Source organism: Crocuta crocuta, unplaced genomic scaffold (assembly GCF_008692635.1).
Source record: "Crocuta crocuta isolate KB4526 unplaced genomic scaffold, BGI_CrCroc_1.0 scaffold92, whole genome shotgun sequence".
NCBI classification, from domain to species: Eukaryota; Metazoa; Chordata; class Mammalia; order Carnivora; family Hyaenidae; genus Crocuta; species Crocuta crocuta.
The window spans coordinates 5,079,367-5,099,196 of record NW_027528804.1 but is presented as its reverse complement, the minus strand read 5'-3'; the positions used below and the strand labels follow the sequence as shown (position 1 = coordinate 5,099,196).

The following is a 19,830-nucleotide window of genomic DNA, read 5'->3' as shown; positions in this document are numbered from 1 at the left end:
ATGGATTGGTTCTTAGGTCCTAATAAAGACAGTGACTGTATCTCCCAATTATACCAGTCACAGTTATCTCATCCAGTGGGCACTCTCTTTCATTAACAAAAGTGTCCCATTATAGATAATAAATTATATTTTCACCTTACCCATACGACTGCTGATCCACTAGAACCATTCTAGAAAATATGGGAAGCTCTTAATCCAACAGTCTTTTTTATTGAGTGGCTGGGAGAATGCATAAGCAAGTTAAGTCTCTAGAGCAGTGGTTTCTAACCTTTTAAATAGAATTTCCCTTTGAAAATATGTTGAAAGCTATGGAATTCTTTTACCATAGTTATGCTCATAAGCACAAAATTTCCAACATATTTGAGGGATTTATAAATCCTTCTAAAGACCATTCTTAGATCCCTTTCATTCTTGGAGTCTGCATTAAAAACTTAGCTTGAGTATAAACATTGTGGAGCCATTAGTCTGAAGTCAGTCTAATCGTGCCTATTTATGACTATTTAGGACTTCAGTGATGCCTCCTGAATATCAAGTAGAGGTTAAGGCTACCCCTCTAACTGTCCTTCTTGTCAGGGTCCACTAAAGCCATCAATAAGAGTAGATTACAGCCTACAACACCAATGGCAATATGCTATTTCAATTCTGGAAGAAAGCAAAAAAAAAAAAAAAAAAAAAAAAAAAAAGTGTTACCCTCACAGTAGGAAAGGATAGGGAAAGAAATGGTGAGTCAAAATGTCATCCAGTTAAACCAAAACAAGTTTCAGTTGATGTTCCTGATGATAAAATAAAATCAAGAACATAAGTCTAAATAGCTACACAGAAAAATTGCTTTGCAGGGCACCTCAAATGTGCATATTCAATATGCAATGTATTCTTACTGTTCACACACAAAAAGATACAATTAATTCCCACTATGCAGTCACCTTCTAGGGACCTCTAGAATGCATTATTCTCTTAGAGTGTCATACCACAAATATGGGGGTTAAGCATTCTCTTCTCTCCACACTTCCTGAGAGTCAACAAAATGAAAACATAGCCCTCTCTGGTAAGGATTAGGAAGATCATACAAGGTTTTCCTTCTGTTTCTGAGCACTAAACTGTAGTTGCATAACTAGAAAGTCTAAGAACTACTAGCCCATGTGCCTCTATTGACTAGAATTAAGACATTAAGAGAAATATTTCTTTGTAGTCTTTCTTCTCTCGCTTGTGCTAAGGTTTCTAACAGGTTCATTGTTTTCAAGCCATAGTAAATTTGATGGGGCAGACTTTGTCCTACATGGGAGAGGCCTGCACTTCAGACAGAATTAATTTAACACAGAGTTAACTATTCAGGGATCCTATGTGGCCACTGATCCAAGCTGCATTTTCTATCCATTTTTGTTAGGAATAATGCTTATATATATGTCCCTGACACCATGGTCTATTTTGAATTGGTTCCAAAGTCAGAGGAAAAGGAGAACAAATTGCACTCTATGGAGAAATATTATCAATATACTTTGTGTGAGTAAGAAGAAATTATCTCATTTTTTCCCTCTCTTGGTAATGGAAATTCTAATGGATCTAATTCACATGAAATGTATTGATAGGATTACTCAAAGAGAATTACTTTGCAGTAGCAGCTATTAGGAACTAGACTACAAATCCCATGTGGAAAGAGTCTAAGTGAGGTGCTTACTCCAAAAGTCCCTGTAAAAGTCAATAAAAACTAGAGCTCACTATTAAGCCAGCTCTAGGGTGTCTTGACAAATTTGGTCCTCAAATTTTTGTCCTTCTAGGTGATTGGGATAAGTTAAAGTCTGCCAGGACATTTAATCAGGACTATAGATTTCACTGATAAAATTTCATTCATCTGTTAGTATTACAATATAATTTTGTTTTCTAGAAACTTTGAATAAACTAAGAGAATGAGCAAGTAATAGAAAAACAGTGTTTTGAAAGTTCAAGACAGAAGAGTGATAGAAACATATAGTAATGTCTAGATGAGTTAGAATCAGTTATGCCTGGGAGAAGTTATTTGTAAATTATATCTGATAAAGAATTTGCATCCAAAGCATATAAAGAACTCTTACAATCAGATAATAAGAAGGAAAATGACCCAATTTTTAAAATGGGCATATATTTAAGTAGACAGTTCCATAGAGAAGATACAGAAATGGCCAATACGTACATGAAAGATACTCAACAGCATTAGTTAAATGCAAATTAAAATCACAGGGCGATATACTTTGCACCCACTCGAGTGGCTATCATAATAATTTGAAAAGACAATAAGGTGACGATGTGAAGAAGCTTCAGTCCACAGCCCCCATGCACTTCCAAGTATGTAAAATGATGCACCTACTTTGAAAAACAATCTGGCAGTTTCTTTTAAAAAGTTAAACATAAATTCACCATAACAACAAGCAATTCTACTCCTAGGTATCTACTCAAAATAAATGAAATCCTCACACAGACTTGTACATAAATGTTTATACCAGCATTATTCATAATAGAAATTACCCAAAATATCTATCAACTGGTGAACGGATAAACAAAATGTGCTGTAGCCTTAGAGTGAAATACTATCAGGTGATAAAAAGCAACAAAGTACATATATATACTGCAACATGGATGAATCTCAAAAACATTATGGTAAGTGAAAGAAGCCAGCTGCAAAGTCCCACATGTTGTATGACTCCATTAACGTAAAATATCCCAAGAAGTCAAATATATAGAGAAAGAAAACAAATCAGTCATTTCCTGAGGCTGGGGTGGGAAAGAGAACTGACTGCAATGAGTACAAAGGATTTTGGGTGGTGAAGGGAATGTTCTAGAATTTTATTGGGGTGAGAGCTGCACAGTTCTGTAAATATACTCCAAGTCATTAAATTATAACACCTAAAACAGATGAATTTTATGATGTGTCAATAAGTCCTTAATAAAGATTTTTTTAATTAGTAATGAATTGGACAAGAATCAATGTTATCATTGATGAAAGAAACTAAACTGTTTTGAAGGCTATATGGAAATTGTCTATTAAGACTTTAGATATAGATACCCTTTGACTCTCCAATACTCTTAGGAGATTATCCTGTGTATATACTCATATAAATGCACAAAGATAGATGAACAAGGATCGTGTGTGAAGTAGTTTGAAATTCTAAAAACTCCCAAACATTCTAAATCCCTATTATTAGAGTAATAGTTACATAAATTATGATATGCCCACAAAATAAATTACTATGCAGAATTTTTTAAGGACTAAGGTAGATATTTAGGTACTGTTGTATGTAAGATACATTGTTAAGTGGGAAAAAAAAACTAAATTATGTAACACATATATGTTCCCGCTGTAAAAATATGTGTTTGTACATGCACAGAAAATGTCTAAAAACATAAACCTAATATCTGTCTCTGAAGAGTAGAGTTGGGGGAGAAGGGAATAAAGACCTTTACTTCTAATTTATGTATATGTTTATACCATTTTAACTTTTCACAGATAACATGTATTGCCCTTATAAAAACACACATTTAAATTAATTAATAAAAAGCCACTAAGGAAAAAAGCAAGTTACAAAAGAGAAGCAGTTAGGTGGCCACCACTTGAGGTTTAACAGTTAGATATATTGAAACTTTCTGATGTAGGGAAAAGGAGCTCTACATTATAGGTCACTTATAAATTTGCAAAAGAATTACCCCAATAGTCTCTGCTTTGGTGCAGTGCAAGAAAAGTAGCTCTTAGAGGTTTCAGGATATGGTAAATGGCATTATACGAGAGAATAAAAATGGCCAATTACTAGATAGCTCAATGATGATACTGCTCTTAGAGGAATCATGGACAATTTTCCACATGCTGCTTATGGCGGCAATCTGTTCAGTATTGAACTGTTTTCCTCTGATGGAGGAATATAAAAAGGCCATCTTTGCTTTACTCCAAGTACACAACAGCAGGGTAGTAACAGTAACAGTTTCTATTTACAGAGTGTCTACTCTGTGCTGGGTACTTTACATATATACATTTTCTCTAGTCCTCACATCAAGTCTGCAAAGTAGGAATTATTGTCCTCTTTCCCTCACTTGAGGGAACAGACTCAGAGAATTAAATCCCTTACAGAAAGGTGCACAGAGAATAAGTGTTCATACAGCTGGGTCTCCTTGCTGTCACAGCTGGCACTCTTCCACCAAGGTTTGCAGCAAGATAGAGCCCTGTTAGAGAGAACGCCTTTCACATGTTGAAAAGCCTAGCAGTTTTACATCAAGGTTCAAATTCTTACCTGTTCATCTACCTCTTGAGAACTGTCAGCGTCAGCGCCGTTTGTTTCAAACTTTCCACACGTGCCACTAAGAGATGAGCTGCTATCACTTATGCTGCTTTCTGGGGTGCCTGTGACACTGTCTCTAGCTGGCCGTGAGGACACAAAGAGGCTGATGTTATCAAAATCGTCGTCACAGAACCTGTTCTCACCATCCGCCTTCTGTACTTTTGCTGGATTGTAGGGTTTTAAGAAGGAGGCATACACATATCCTTTTATAACTGGATAGAAAATAGAAAGAAGGAAGAAACAAGGTCATCTGTATACCTCACCAACCATTTGTGTTTAGAGAAGCACAGAGTGGCCCCTGGGAAAATCTCAACCTGAAAAGAGGTGGTAGTTCTGCACATTTTATCCAAAAAAACTTACTTCCTGTGTCAACGAGCCACCTGCTTGTGCTTCCCAGTGGATCCTTCTGTTCCATCACAGCCACCAAATCCCCTTCCAGAAGATTGATGTCATATTCTTGTGTAGCATTGCAGTTCCGCTTCGCTTGGTAGAGTTCTTCTTTACTGTATGTGGACAGAAGTTTGGAGCGGTGAGCATCGGTTTGACGTGGCACTTCAGGCTGGGAGAAGTAAGGAGAAACTTTAATTAGATAGATGTGTAATAAAATCCTCACTGAATTGGTAAATATTCCTTCTTTGGAGATTTTTTTTTTTTTAATGTTGAAGCCATACACTGATTTGGGATGATTACAACATTGAGGCATTGACCGAGTTATTATTGCAAAGCATCCAGCTGAGTTCTGCAGTGAAAAATTCTCTAGTTAGCACATGAGGGCAGTGTTGCAGAGAGGAAAGAAAACCCAACCTGAGCATAAGAAGGCAGAGGTTCTAATCCCTCTTGGATGGAACAATTTTTAATTTTTTGCTGTACTGTAGATAACCCCTTGCATATTAAGCACTTGAAAAATACTATTTAATTAAGTAAATTGTACATGTACATGTCTTTTTCTGGGAAATAATATCAGTAAATTAGGCAGGAGTCAAAAGGCTTAGACCCTTCCTAGCTCTGCATGTATTGATTTTGAGAAAGCCACTTCATCTTCAGAGCCTGGGATTCCTTATCTAGAAAAATGAAGGAGTTGAACTATATGATTTTGCTCCATAAAATTTTATTATTCATTCAGCAGATATTTATATCTGTTGTCAGGCACCGTTTGAGCAGCTTGGAAATACATCATGTACAAAACAGGTAAAAGTCTAGGACACTACAGAACTCATAGTATGGAAGGTAGAAATAGACAAGAAATCCTACAAATAAGAGGTTGGTAAGTTATAGGATATTAGAATGAAATAAGTGATATGGAGGATGGTACACTGTGATTTGAATGAGGAAAAGAAGTGATAGTCATTGTCACAAATCCTACCAAACTCACCGGAATTTGCACAAGCTTCTTCTTTTCAAAACTAAGTTTCCTCTCAATAAAGGTGGCGCTGTTGTCCTTTACAAAATTAAGATTTTGGACCTCTTCTAGTACTCGGTTCTGAATTTCAGAGATTCTTGAGGGCAGCAGTGGGACCTGAAGGTTGAAATGATATGGCGTTCTTCTCAGACAACTATTTAGCCTTACTAGATATTGAATTTAGTAGAGTTGCGACAAAGAAAAAAGCTATGTAAGATAGCTTCACAGCAAAAGATTAGGGCCATGTTAGAACTTATAGATAAAAAAATGGTCTAAATAAACTTTAAAAAACAGTTTAATTAATTTGCTGTCCCTGGACACATCACTAAAATGATTGGGATAGTTTTGTTTTGGGTTTTTTTGTTTGTTTGTTTGTTTGTTTTGATTTTAAGGTTCAAGCCTAAATAAGAGAACACAAGCGAAATAAAAAGCAATGGAATTTTGAAAGGAGGGCTCAGGAATTAATGGCAGGAGGGTCTTCTGATATGGCAAGGTGGAATGGGGGGAAGGAGCTAAAACAAGAAGCAATGGTTAAGAGCCTGTGGCAGTTTTAAAGCAAATCAGCAAATTCTTTGACATGCCTCTCCTCAAGAGGTGGAGCCTATGTCCTCTCCCCTCAAAAGTGGGTGGGTTTTTTCAATTGCCTCCATGAGCAGAATGGAAATGAACAGAATGACAGAAATGATGCTGTCTGACTTTGAAGATTAGGCTAAAAAGACTGTGCAGTCTCTGCTGGTTTCTCTTGGGACACTTACTCTGGGAGACCCCATCAACCATGGAAGAAGTCCAGTTGCCCTGTGGCCACCATATCAAAAGATGATGTTGAAAGATCAGAGTGGGGTGGGGAGTCTGTGGAGCTTCAGCCGTTCTAGTCCCCAACTGGTTGGGTCTTCTACCATCATCCCATCTCCCACCTCAGACGTGGGCCTGAGGAAGTCTTTGAGATGACTCTAGCCCCAGCTATTATCAGACTACAGCCTTACAAGGCACACTGAGAATGACTGCCTTGAGCCCAGCAAACCTCCAGAACCATGAGACACAATAATTAAGTGACTGTTGGTTGTTACATACTGCCATATTTGGTGTAATTTGTTATGCAGATATAGGCAACTGGAATCATCCATATATCCACCCATAGGAACAGGTTAATACACAAGCCCATACATATTGTATGATTGCATTTTTATGAAATACAAACCAGGCATAACAGTCCATAGTATATAGGTCAGAAAAATGTTGTCTTTGAGGGACTGTAGCCTCGGAGTAGTCATGAGTGGCTCTTATGGGGAACTGGAAAGGGCTAATGTCTAGATTTTGATGCTGGCTACACAGATCTATATAATTGCAAATATTCGTTGAGACGTACACTTCAGACTGAAGCACTTTCCTGTATATAAGTTATTCTTCAATTTAAAAAGTTTAAGATAAGGAAATGGTCAAAGAAACGCAAATCAAAACCATGAGACATTACTTCGCACCTACTGGGACAGCTCTAAAACAAAAGACAGATAGGTGTGAGGAATGGGAACCTCAGTCATCACTGTCGCGAATGTAAAATAGTGTGGCCACTTGGGAAAACAGTCCAGCAGTTCTTGCAAAGGTTAAACACAAGAATTAACACACGATCCAGCAGTTCTACTCCTAGGTATGTACCCAAAAGAAATGAAAACATATATCCGCTGAGATCCTGAATGTTCACGGCAACAGTATTCATAGTTGGCCAAAAGTGGAAATTACCCAAATGTCCATCCTCTGGTGATGGATAAATAAAATGTGGCATATTTATACAATGAAATATTATTTGTTGATAAAAAGAATTAAGTACTGAAATATGCCAAACATGGATGAAACTTGAAAACATTATGCTAAGTGAAAGAAGCCAGTCACAAAGAACCACATTTTATAGAAGTCTATTTATATGAAATGTCCAGCATAGGAAGTCTATAGAAACAGAAAATAGATTGGTGATTGCCTAGGGCTGGAGGTTGGGGGGAAATGTGAATTCACTGCCAATGACACAGGGTTTATTTTGGAGGTGATGATGACGTTTAAGAATTGATTGTGGTGATGGCTGCACAACTCTTGTGAAAATACTATAAACTGTGGAATCGCATACTTTAAGTGGGTGGAATATATGGTATGTTAATGGTATCTCAATAAAGTTGTTATCCAGAAAATAGGGCATTGGTTATACACTACTGTACAGCTATGCAGTAGACTAGTGTGAAGCTGTAGACGTGATGAGAAAGCTCTCTGTGTGCTGACATGGATGCATCCCCAGGAGGTTAAATTGCAGAATGGTGCTATAGTTTCCTGGTTTTGGGGTGGGGGTAGGGAATGAGTCATTAGGGGACAGGAGTCTATGTGAGACTTGCTTATGCATTTTTATGTAGTTTTTGCCTTTTAAATCACATAAGGATAGCACCTGTTTATTCACTCTAATTTAAAGGTTAAGCTAAAAGTTAATTAAGTACACAGTGAAAAATAAAGTCAGGACAATTAATTTTCCTCCAAATGTTGTCCATTAAATATCTACCCAGCTGAATAAGAACTAATTGAAAAGAAGGGCAAAGAAACCATGCTGATTTTTTTAAGCTGATATTAGGTTGTAAATATCTTTCTTATTCATCAGGGAAATAGTCATAAAATCATATCCTAATGAAAACTAAATTACACACACACACACACACACACACACACACACTTTTTTTTTTTCCATAGAGGAAAACAAAAGCAAAAGCAACTGGTTTGACAGTTACCCTGTTTCTGTCATTACCCTAAGATGGCCTTCTTTTTGGATCCACATCTTAAATAGTCATGGTTAGCATTGAAGAACTGTTGAATTGGAAGAGAATACAAAATAAATATTGATAAGCTTCCACAAAGCATCGAGCAGGTGGAGCTACATTGGCTTCACCGATGAGTGGAACAAAGCTGAAAGGTGTTTGGTATTCAAAAAGGAACCTCCAAAAAGAAATAGAACTGTGCAAGTCACCACAAACCTGAACTAGGAAACATTCCTGTGGAGGAAAGAGAAAGAAATAGAAAGACTATGTGACTGGCTTCGGTTAAAATACGACCCCCACCCCTGGTACACGCACACACCAAAACATGCCTACTGTGAACAGGGCCACTTGACATGGCTGTGTTTCTAATATTTTTAATATTTTATCCATTTTATTTTTAGCCATGGATAATATTTTATTCATTTTCGAGAGAGACGAAACACAAAATCCAAAGCAGGCTCCAGGCTCTGAGCTGACAGCACAGAGCCCAGTGCAGAGCTTGAACTCACGAACCACAAGATCATGACCTGAACTGAAACCAGACACTTAACTGACTGAGCCACCCAGGTGCCCCTTCACGGCTGTGGCTTCTAGTAGATCTCACAGGCCTGGGTAGCAGGTGCTGGTACCGAGCTTACCGGTGCCACCGTGGAATAAGCCTGCTGAACCATGAGTGTCAGGTCCCCAAGGAGAGTGATGAAGCTACACAGACAGTTCCACAGAATCTTCCGGGCAGCCTGGTTGAACACCTGGAGCTCCTCCACAAGCTGGGCATTGAGGGCCTCATACTCCTTTTTGGCCAAGTCTGACTCATCTCCTTCTGCCCGTGGTAGGGAGCTGTTGCAGTCCAGCAATTTGTCATAGCGTTTCTGGATGAGCTTCTGAGGCCCAGGAAATAAGGACAGCAGGGCTGATAGGGGCATCAGGACGAGCCTCTGTGAATGGGCTGCCTGCCAAAAGAGAAAACAGTCCTGTTACAGAGTAGGCAACGATCAGTACACGTCCTGCACTATCACCAGTAGGCTTACTTCCTCCCTGAAGGAGCANTCAAGCTAAACCTGTTTAAGAACTTAAAAGAGGGACTCTAGACTCTAACATTGAGTATAAAGAGTGAGCAGGAAGAGGAATACAAAAGTTAAAGCCTGCACACCCAAAATACACTCAACCTTTCCCTCTATAGCCATTAGTTTTGTCATTGGTGTCATCTCCTTCAACTCTTTCCCTTCCCTTTCTTTCTAAACCCAGAGCGAAGCAGAGCTGCTCCAGCACATGCGGTGGGAGGCAAGCTCTAGTCTTTGACCACTAAGACTGTGCAAATGACTCACCATATCATTTCCTTCCTTTGCTGGCAACAAAAGGAAGATAGTCTTAGAAGAGACTGTATCCTGTTCCTCCCACATCTGTCTCAATTCCTTGGCTACCCTGGTGACTCATTGTGGGTAGTGGAATTGTATCCCCTACACATATAAGTATCCTCCTTATTATAGGTATTTTGCTCCTGTCATAGAAATGACAGCAGAGTTACTGCTTTCTCTTTAAATACATTGAAAGACTAAGCTGATGCTGGTTTTGTTTCTTGAATTGTTACATCTTTAGGTATGAGTCATTGAAAATGAACTTCATGGGGCACCTTGTTGGTTCAATGGGTTGAGCATCCAACTCTTAATTGTGGCTCAGCTCATGATCTCACAGTTTGTGAGATCAAGCCCCGTGTTGACAGTGTGGAGCCTGCTTGAGATTCTCTCTCTCTCTCTCTCTCTCTCTCTCTCTCTCTCTCTCTCTCTCTCCCTCTCTGCTCCTCCCCCTGCTCTCTCTCTCTGTCTCTTCCTCTGCCAAATAATAAATAAACTTAATAAAAGAATTGAAAAAAAAGAAAATGAACTTCATATTAGCCCCCAACCCCATGCCAGCTCCTGAGCACCCTGAATTTAATTTCTGCTACTTCTCTTTCCTCTCCCTCTCTTCTGAAGTGCAAGTAGTATCCTATCTGCTGACTGCCAACTTTACCCTTTACCATATATGCTTGGGTTACGTGATTATGTTATTGCAATTTGGAATTAGGTTTCTCCTTTGTACCCTGAAAGATATCCTAGGAAATCAGCATCTGAGCAGCAGCTTTTATTAATTAAACAGCCTCTGGTAACTTTGTCTGAACTCATGGGAAATCTACAAGAGAGAGGAAACCAATCTCTTACTTGCAATAGCAATAGACTACACAGATTAAATTTGATTTCTAGCTTATAAGATAATCAATATACACCTGCAGAGTGTTTAATGAGTCCTTTGACTAAGTGAAGAATCTGTTTACTGTTCTTGGATAAATTACTATGTTTGTAACTTGACTGGATTCTGCAGATAATATAATTACAATATCACAGCATAGTTACTGTATATAATCCTGTGGTCTATAGACATAAACCAATTCACTTAGACATAGGAATTATGGTTGGAACAAATAAGAATCAGATTTTCTTTTAATGTTCTGTCCTATACAAAATATGTAGGTAAATATTCAAGTTTAGATAAAAATACTGCTCTGCCTTTAGATAGATTTTTGAGCTCTTATTAATATTTGATTTTTTTAAAGTTTACTTTTTTCATAAGTTAAAAAGTTACTGTTATATTGGTCTCTCTGATGATTATTTTAACTTAGCCTAATTTATCGTCTTGTGGTCTCCTCCAAGAGGGAGAAGAACACTGGTATTCTTCTATCAAATTCTGGACATGCTTATTGAGGAAAAAGCTGTATACCCTGCTCTGACATGGTGCTCAATAAATACTCATTGACTTAATACATTGGAATTAAGCTAAAGACATTAGAAATTAGAAAATTAAGGACTTTTCTAAAATGTATTCTCTGTACTTAAACGCAGAAATTTATAAAGAATTAGCCACACTTTTTCCATTTCACATCTGTCAGAAAAACACCTCTCTTGCTCTCTTATGTATCTCCTTGATTATCTTTTAAAAATTTTTTTCAATGTTTATTTAGTTTTGAGAGAGAGAGAGAGGCAGAGAGACAGAGGGAGACACAGAATCCGAAACAAGCTCCAGGCTCTGAGCGCTCAGCATGGAGCCCAACACGGGGCTTGAACTCGGGAACAGCGAGATAATGACTTAGGTCAAAGTCAGATGCTTAACCAACTGAGCCACCCAGGTGCCCCTCATCAATTGTCTTAATTCACACGTGATCCTGATTTTCCATTCCCCAGGTCCAGGAAAGCAAGATGATTCTGTGTGTTTTTTCCTGGGGGTGGGGGGTGTGTGGGGGGGGCTACATTACCTCCTAGGATTGGGAAATATGTGGGGGTATTCACTGGATGCCATGACTCAAGATGAGGGAATATTACTGAGATCTAGAGCCTGCTACACCAGAATTGCTAAACATCTCCCAACACAAGGGCCTCAGTAAAGAACTGTGTGATCCCAAATGCCAATAATGCCAACATAAAATGCCACTTTCAACGACCTTCAAGATAATGAAGGAATCTATTATAACTTCTCAATAATACTTGAAATGCTACTATGTTCTATTAATACCTATGGAACAAAAGATACTAAATTAAAATTAGTATTACTCAAACTAATTTACCAGACAAATATTTTCTTGGCTCTAGCATATTTTTATGATTCTCAAGCTATGTTTTATAATTTTGCAGATTTTATAGAACTCATAGAAAGTACATATTTTACTGCAGATCAGAAGACGTCTGACTCGTAGGTAAAAGCCCTTTTTCAGTAAGAAGGCTTTACTTTACAATATATATTGTGTTAATAAAAGTCACATCCTCAGAGAGTATCTTTGCTCCTCCAGAAAGGACTCTGGACTTTTCCAGAGACTCCTTTCAGAAAATCACAGCTTTCTAGGATGTCTGGGTGGCTCATCAGTTAAGCATCGGGAGTCTTGATTTCGGCTGTGGTCATGTCTCATGGTTCGTGTGTTCAAGCCCCATGTCAGGCTCTGCACTGACAGGGCAGAATCTGCTTGGGATTCCCCATCTACCTCTCTCTCTGCCCTTCTCCCATTTGCACTCGTGCTCTCTCACGCTCTCTCAAAACAAACAAACAAACAAATAAAACATTATAAAAAACACAATCACAGCATTCCAACTTAATAAATTTGTGATCTATCACATGCAGACTTAAACTAATTGTTGACTTTAAAATCTATACAAACACTGACTACTCTTAGAAACATAGTCTAGGACCCTCTTAAATTTTGATTATAGTAAAATCTTCACTAATCCACTTTAAAATAATAATAATAATAATACCCTCCTATTTAAATCTACTAATTTTGACTTTAGTGTTTGCTTTAGCGCATGTTTTTTCTAACTCTAGCAAAACAAATAAAAAGCAGCTTTTCTTTTAACCCTACTATCTAATTTATCTGTGATTATAAATGACTTACAAAGTCACCACAGGGATTTGGGGCATTACTCGGGGTCTCTGAATGGCTCCTCTCCTCCTTATCTTTGTTGCAAGAGATCTCCTGGAGCTCCATTACACTCTGCAATGCTAATGGCATGGCATCCTGGAACCCAAGAATAAAATCACAAAATGGGCAAAGTTCTGAAGTTCAGTACCTTTAAATATAACCCAAGTGTGCCCTTCATCATCATAACCCTCCATTACCAGTGAGGGACAAATAGGAAAAAGAAAGATGGAAAAAAATTTCACGAGTACTCTGTACAATGTGACTACTTGTAACAATCTGTTTTCTTACTTTCCCTCTGTCACATTTTCATACTGCTCTGTATGACACCTTCTTTCTTAAGTGGACTCCATCTTAAGTTCCCTCATTGGCCATTCTTCAGCATTCAGTTCTCACAGATCCCTTATTTTAGAAATCACTTCTCTTTGATGTATGTCTTCAGCTTTCTTTAGAAAATGTAATGCTGTCTTTAAAAGAAGATGCTAATGTTTTGGTTGAATCAGTTAGTGGAAACATAAGACATCCTGTACGTGTTCCCAAGATACATTTACTTCATGAAATGTATAAGAAGGACAGGCTCCCTGTGTTCTCTGGTTGTTATAATTAAGTTTTGGGTTTTTTTCACATAAAGCAGAGCTTTAGGAAGAGGTTAGCAAAACTGGTTGTAAAATCAGGCTTTGTGTCAGTTAAGAAATGAGAGAAGATTGTGGCTTATTAGTTAATTAACATAGAACCTTGTCTCCAAATCATGATGCCTGTTAACATAATTCTCTGTTGGTATGATAATTTCTGTATATATACAAACACCTGCTTCCAAAAATAGATATCCAAGATAAAAACTTGAAAATGGGAAGGGGGGATCATTTGTTAACTGAGTTACATGTAATTCTACTAGCTGTCTATGTCTCAAAGTCATGACCATTATCAAGATGTTGAGGACACTATGTCTTCTTTATGAGATCAGTTCTTTCTCTACTGAATATAATTATACTGCACTTCAATGGGTTTGGTTAAGTCAGTGATTCTCAACAAGGGCAGGAAAACCTCCTGAGGGATTGGAAATTTGTGGAGGTGTTTTTGTCTTCTACTATGGTTTTGTGGGACATTTGCATATTGTAGTTCTTATATTTTCTTAGAGTTTGTTTTCTTTTACATAAACCTACCTACCTCAGGTTGAATTACCTGTAAATTTCATTCAGAACTGTAAAGCAGGCATTATGAAACACTGGTAATAAAATAAATAGAGGTGCTCAGTTCATCCAGAGTTGTGTGATCACATGTCCTTTTTGCAGTTGGCTTCTCAGAGGGTTACAGCTAAATTTGAGACCCATCTGTGGGTTTCTATGGTTTTTGTATGGCCTTTATGTTATGTACTTTTTCCTCTATAACTTCTCTCATTTCATTTTATGCCCCCTTTTCTTTTCTTTTTTCTTTCAGTCCTACTTTTAAGTTTGCAAATATGTGTTTTAGGTACTAGAAAGGGATGTGTTAGTATAATCCAACAAATAAAAGAAATTTCTGCCAAATCCATTTTGCATTAATGAATGCATCTCAGTTGTAAGGAAAGCGTACTGATGGTCCAGCACCATGTGGTCCAGCATCATGTGAGCAAATGTCCCACAACATGGCGATTCCAACTGGGAGAAGAAATGGAGCAGGTAAGGGAACAGAGAGCAAAATCTAAATCTTTCCACTGGCTTCCCTCACCTGAAGTTGTCAGCCTCCCAAATTTGATACAATGAATTTTATCATATAAATTTGATCATATACACAAATGAACACTCACATTTACTCTGTGGAATAACCATGGACATCAAGACCTTCTTGTAGAAACTTCAAAAATAGTCATGTCTCACCTACCTGTATGTGTTGAAGACAGAGCGAAATGTTCTTCACACACTGCCTCACCGTCTTTTCTAAAGATCTAAATAGCTTTTCTTCTCTATTAAAGGTATTGTCTTTTACCTAAAATAGAGGTGAAATTACTTATTTGTATAACTGAAACATATCTGGCGTTTTGAAAAAATACCATGGACTGTATTACCCTAGGACATGGTTAAAAAAAAAAAAAGACAAAAAAAAACAAACCTCCTTGCTGAGGTGAAAACCGTTTACATCATGCTGACAATCTCAGCATAGCACTTGCTGTGTCCCAACACACAGCACGACTGATGTTCAATTAGGGGAGCAATGTCACATGGTGGAGGTTAATCTGCTCTCAGCTTTCACATAGCTTCATCTATGCTATGGCAGCTATAGGAGGTAAAACTTCTCTCTGCAGTTTTTAATGCCATATATTATGTATGTACTCTTAAATTATGCTACATTTGTGTGTTTGTAAAATAATAAAGTAAAATTTAAAGAGAAACTAAAATTGTGATCTATTGACTGGAATGTATTGTTTTTGTTCATATGACACATCCCAGTTGATTCCACAGTGGTTATTTAGAAAATATACTTAGTTTGTTGGCTAAAGGAATGCAGTAATTCTTTACCAACTCAAATTTGAGAGATTGAATCTAATCTTAGCAAAAATAGCCCCTCTGTTAGGACAACTCAGCAGAGTTAAGACAGTGTTCGGTTATTTTTTTGTTGTTGTTTTTTTTATTTTATTGATAATACCATAGTTATTATTATAATGGCGAGAAGTATTTCTTGGCTATTAAAATGGCAACAAGAGGGTGCCTGTCAGTTGAGCATACAAATTCAGGTCAGGTCATGATCTCACAGTTCGTGAGTTCGAGCCCCAAGTCCGGCTCTGTGCTGACAGCTCAGAGCCTCGACCCTGCTTCCAATTCTGTGTCTCCCTGTCTGTCTGCCCCCTCTCCTGCTTGCACTCTGTCTATCTGTCTCAAAAATAAATAAACATTAAAAAAAATTGTTTTTTAATGGCAACAAGAGAAGAGCAGAGGCAGCTCCATGCTGGCAAAATCTGTGTCACATGCAAATGATTTGTGGAAATGGTGAGAATTCTTCAGTTTGGTACTGTGTAGTAACGATAGGGAAAGGTAGGATAAAGTAGGCAGAGAGGGAAAGGACAGGACCTGAGGTCCCTGGGTGGGGGCAAATACCTACTTTGGAACAATGCTGGGAGCATCTGATCACAGCAAACTCCCTCAGGCATATGGTGTCCTCTTAAGAATGTAACAGACACCACCTACTTCCCCTCAGGTTCCCTTCAGGAATTTGACAAAAGACCTAACTAAAAACAAGTAGTAGACCATAAAACATGACTCACAAGGAATGATATGGCCATAAGACACCCCTCATTCAAGAGAAACAAACCAATCAAAAAGGAATGACTAGGCATTTAGAGTTACCTATAAATAAGGGTAGATCTTGAGAAGAAACACAAGGGAAGGAAAGTGGGGGTAGAGGTGGGGACCAGAACCTTATAAAACAAAGACCCTTGCCTATAGTCAGGAGCATTCACTTTCGAATGTCCCCTCTCTGTAAAGAGAGCTTTCCTATTATTCTTCCTTCTAATCTTATGCTCTAATAAACTTTTGCCTGCTGCTCATTTTATTCTGTGTCCACCTCCTCATTCTTCAAAGCAGCAAGACAGCAAATTGCAGATACTAAGGTAAAAAAAAATCCCACAACAGTAACCATAAGCTGTTCTCTGTTCATAGGTTTGTTAATTTAAGATGATTGACCTTAGCACTGAATGCATAGAAAATGTATTTATTTTATTTTTAATCCCCTTAATATTATTTATCTAGAAAGCTTTTGATTAAATGGGCAATTCTTTGCAATACACACAACATTCGATACCCTCTAGTTTAGGATCTCTATGCTCTAACTCCATTTGATGTATAGAACAATATGCAGGGGCAGAGTATTTTAAATGCAGTTTTCAAGGACCCATCACCAGCTATTTTATTTTGTGTAGCTTGGTTGGGATCCAGATGACTCTAAAATAAGAGATTCCAAGGATCACAGTATGAGAAATATTGCCCAGTTCTATGTTCCTATACCCAAGCCTTTCTCATGCTGCTTTATTTTGCTGGAATATACTGCTGTCCCTTCTTTGCCTTGCAAAATTCTGTTTGATTTTCTTAAGGACTCAACTGTCACCCTTCTGTGAATCTCCCCTGTTGAATTCCTATTCTTTCCACTGTAGAAAATTAATTGTTTCCCCATGTGCTCTCACAGCCCTAGTTAATTATTTCAGTGATTCTCTCCACTGATGAATTATAAGCATTTGAGATTAAGTATTTTTTGTCTTAATAATAGTAATAAGAGCTAACATTTATTAGACACCATGTTGCAGACACTGTGCTAAAACCTGTCTTCATTTTTCTCATTTTAATTCTTATATAACTCTGTGGCATAAGTGCCACGATTAATCTCATTTTAGAGATAAAGAAATAGAAGCTTGAGAGGTGTGGCGGATAGAGTCGATGTTGCCCTCTGTTGTCCTTCTACTGATAGGATCTGCTCCCTGAGTTAAGTTGGACACGTGGCTGCCCTTTCCAGATTCCCCTGCAACTGGCTGCCCTTGTAACTGGTTTGGGCAAATAGGATGTGAGCTAAGAGATGTGTTTCGTTTCTGAGTTTGGGCATTGGAACATTGTCCTTGGGACTTGACTGAAGACACAGCAGTGACCCAGCTTCAACCAAGCAGATGAAGACAGTCTGTTTAGGGCAAAGTACAGCACAAAACTGAGGACGACTAGGTTCCGAAAGAATTTTGTACGGCAGAGCTCACCGGATTTCACATATCAGGACTATGGGAAGAGAGAAATAAATGACTTTCTGGCCCTAGCTACTTTGTTTTGGAATCTCTTTGTGTTAGAAGCTTGGCCTTTACCCTAAATAATAAAGGAAGTTAAAGAAATTTACTCATGTTAATAAGTAGGACCAGGATTCAAACCCAAGGAGTCTGAATGCAGAATTTCTTTGTATTCCCAATCTCTAGCACAGTGTCTGGTACATAGAGTTCAATTCATGTGTGATGAATTGAATGGAATCTTCCTCTTGGGTAATAGTTTTATACCCTAACTCCACCAAATATTTCACTTGAGCTGCTGACAAGTGCAAAATTGACTGATTTGAGATTTATCTCTTCTGCAGTTCAGCCTATGCAGCTGATTTTCTGATTAACAGTGAAATGCTTCATTGCTGACAGGACATCTTCTCAAAAGATTAAGGGGAAAATCTAATTAATATCCCTTCAGGCCACTTTACCTACAATTCACTTTTAGTTCACAATTGGAAAATATCAGAAGCTGATGATAAATATGTTAAAGAATGTAACGGCTTCTTGAAAAACCTGCCCAGAATTAAACCTGCCTATTGTTCCTCAATAGAACTGTCTTAAGTCAGAAGCAGCATCTTAAAGAATAAGGGAGAATAGTGTGCATTACATTTACACACGTCTTTGGAGGCTACAGTCCCTTCTCAAATTGAATTCCCAGTCCGATTTTATTATTGCTGTTTTTAGTTCAAATATCTTGATTTTCCTTTCCCTGACTTATGACCACATACCATGATGTCCCAAACTTCTCACATTATAGTTTCACATTGCAAGAAGGGCCTGGAGTGATTTCCTGCATGTAATGGATCCAGTGAGCCCCTAGAAGAACATGAAGAAGTACCAGCATGAATGGTACATGCCATGGACTCCAAGAATATCCATGTCGCCTATGGAATGGTAAAATAGGCACAGCCACAAGGAAAACAAAAACAAGGCTTGGAAGCAGTTGATTATATTGACAAATCCTAGAGAGGAAGTCACTGCAGGCCATACAGGGCCACAGGACAATCACTAGGTTTGGGTCAGGTGGAAGAAAGGAGCAAGGGGAAAGTCAAGGCCAGAGTCTTTATTGTGGTTTTTGTGGGAAACCCTATAGAAAGATAAACAGTTCAGGATTGACCAGTTTGGAGAATTCCCATGGTCTTTGGGCAATAGGGATGGTCTCCAGTTGCCTGGTACCTGGCCCTAGGATGATTTAAGGCAAAAGAATACTGGCTTGCTGTGTGAGAGATAGATTAGAAGGTGGTTGGAGCTATAGACTCAGGATTGGTTGGTTTGTAGATGAAAGAAGTGATCCCAGATGACCCTTTTGCTATCCCTAAGAATGGATTATCCCTGCGAGGATCATCTCTCATGGCCAGCTGCTTTTCCAAGGCATCAAAACATCATAAAATACAGAAAATAAAAGACCTGACTGATACACCATGCATAAAGGAGTTTATATCTACATGAGAAGTAAGTCTGTACATTAAAAGGTAAATAATAATACAAGGTAATTGTGAGAAATGAGATGATTCATTTTCTGAAATACCAAATAAAAGCTATGCTGTCTAGTTAACAATAGGTTTACAACCTATTGGAAGTATATGCGAACCCTTGCCCCCACAATGGAGCTCCAAACTCTTAGATACTTCACTTCTGGTTCTTCTTCCTCTCTGCATTTTGCAGGCTTATTTTTTGTAGGATTTGCAATAAACATTTGCCAAAAAATGAGTCTCTGTGTTAGCTCAAGGAATGCACATTTGTTCCAGTCAGACTACTTTTTGCCTTAAAAGGGCAGAGGCAACATCCAGGTAAGGCTGTAACCTCTATATTCCTCTGCCAATGAGGAATCAGGGGAGGGACTTGCATGCTAGGAGACAAATTGCCTGCTGTAACTGCCCCCACCTGCTCCATCAGATACCTGCCCTTGCAAGAACATTGATTAAAGCCTTGCTTCACTGTGCTCCAGGTCTCCACGTCCCTCCTTTGATTGGGTCAGTGGGCTTATTTCTCACAATAATGATATAAAATAATGATGATGATAAAAATAATGATGATCATGATCATGACAGCCAATATATATTGAGTGTTTACCCACTGTTTTAGGTACTTTTTTCATAAGCATCACCTCATTTAATCCTTACAACCACTCCAGGAGTTAGGTTGTA

The 19,830-nt window shown here is 38.2% G+C and overlaps 1 protein-coding gene across 1 annotated transcript in view; it reads right to left on the bottom strand.

The window, feature by feature from the left end:
- The window catches only part of ARHGEF38 (Rho guanine nucleotide exchange factor 38), a 121,195-nt gene that overhangs the window by 7,119 nt on the left and 94,246 nt on the right, over positions 1 to 19,830 (bottom strand). Inside the window, exons 8-13 of the mRNA XM_077755769.1 lie at positions 14,782 to 14,886; positions 12,898 to 13,020; positions 9,125 to 9,436; positions 5,674 to 5,817; positions 4,662 to 4,860; positions 4,254 to 4,513 (exon numbers count right to left, since the gene is read on the bottom strand). Of these exons, the coding sequence (XP_077611895.1) occupies positions 4,254 to 4,513; positions 4,662 to 4,860; positions 5,674 to 5,817; positions 9,125 to 9,436; positions 12,898 to 13,020; positions 14,782 to 14,886 (1,143 nt within the window). The remainder of the gene's footprint in view (positions 1 to 4,253; positions 4,514 to 4,661; positions 4,861 to 5,673; positions 5,818 to 9,124; positions 9,437 to 12,897; positions 13,021 to 14,781; positions 14,887 to 19,830) is intronic.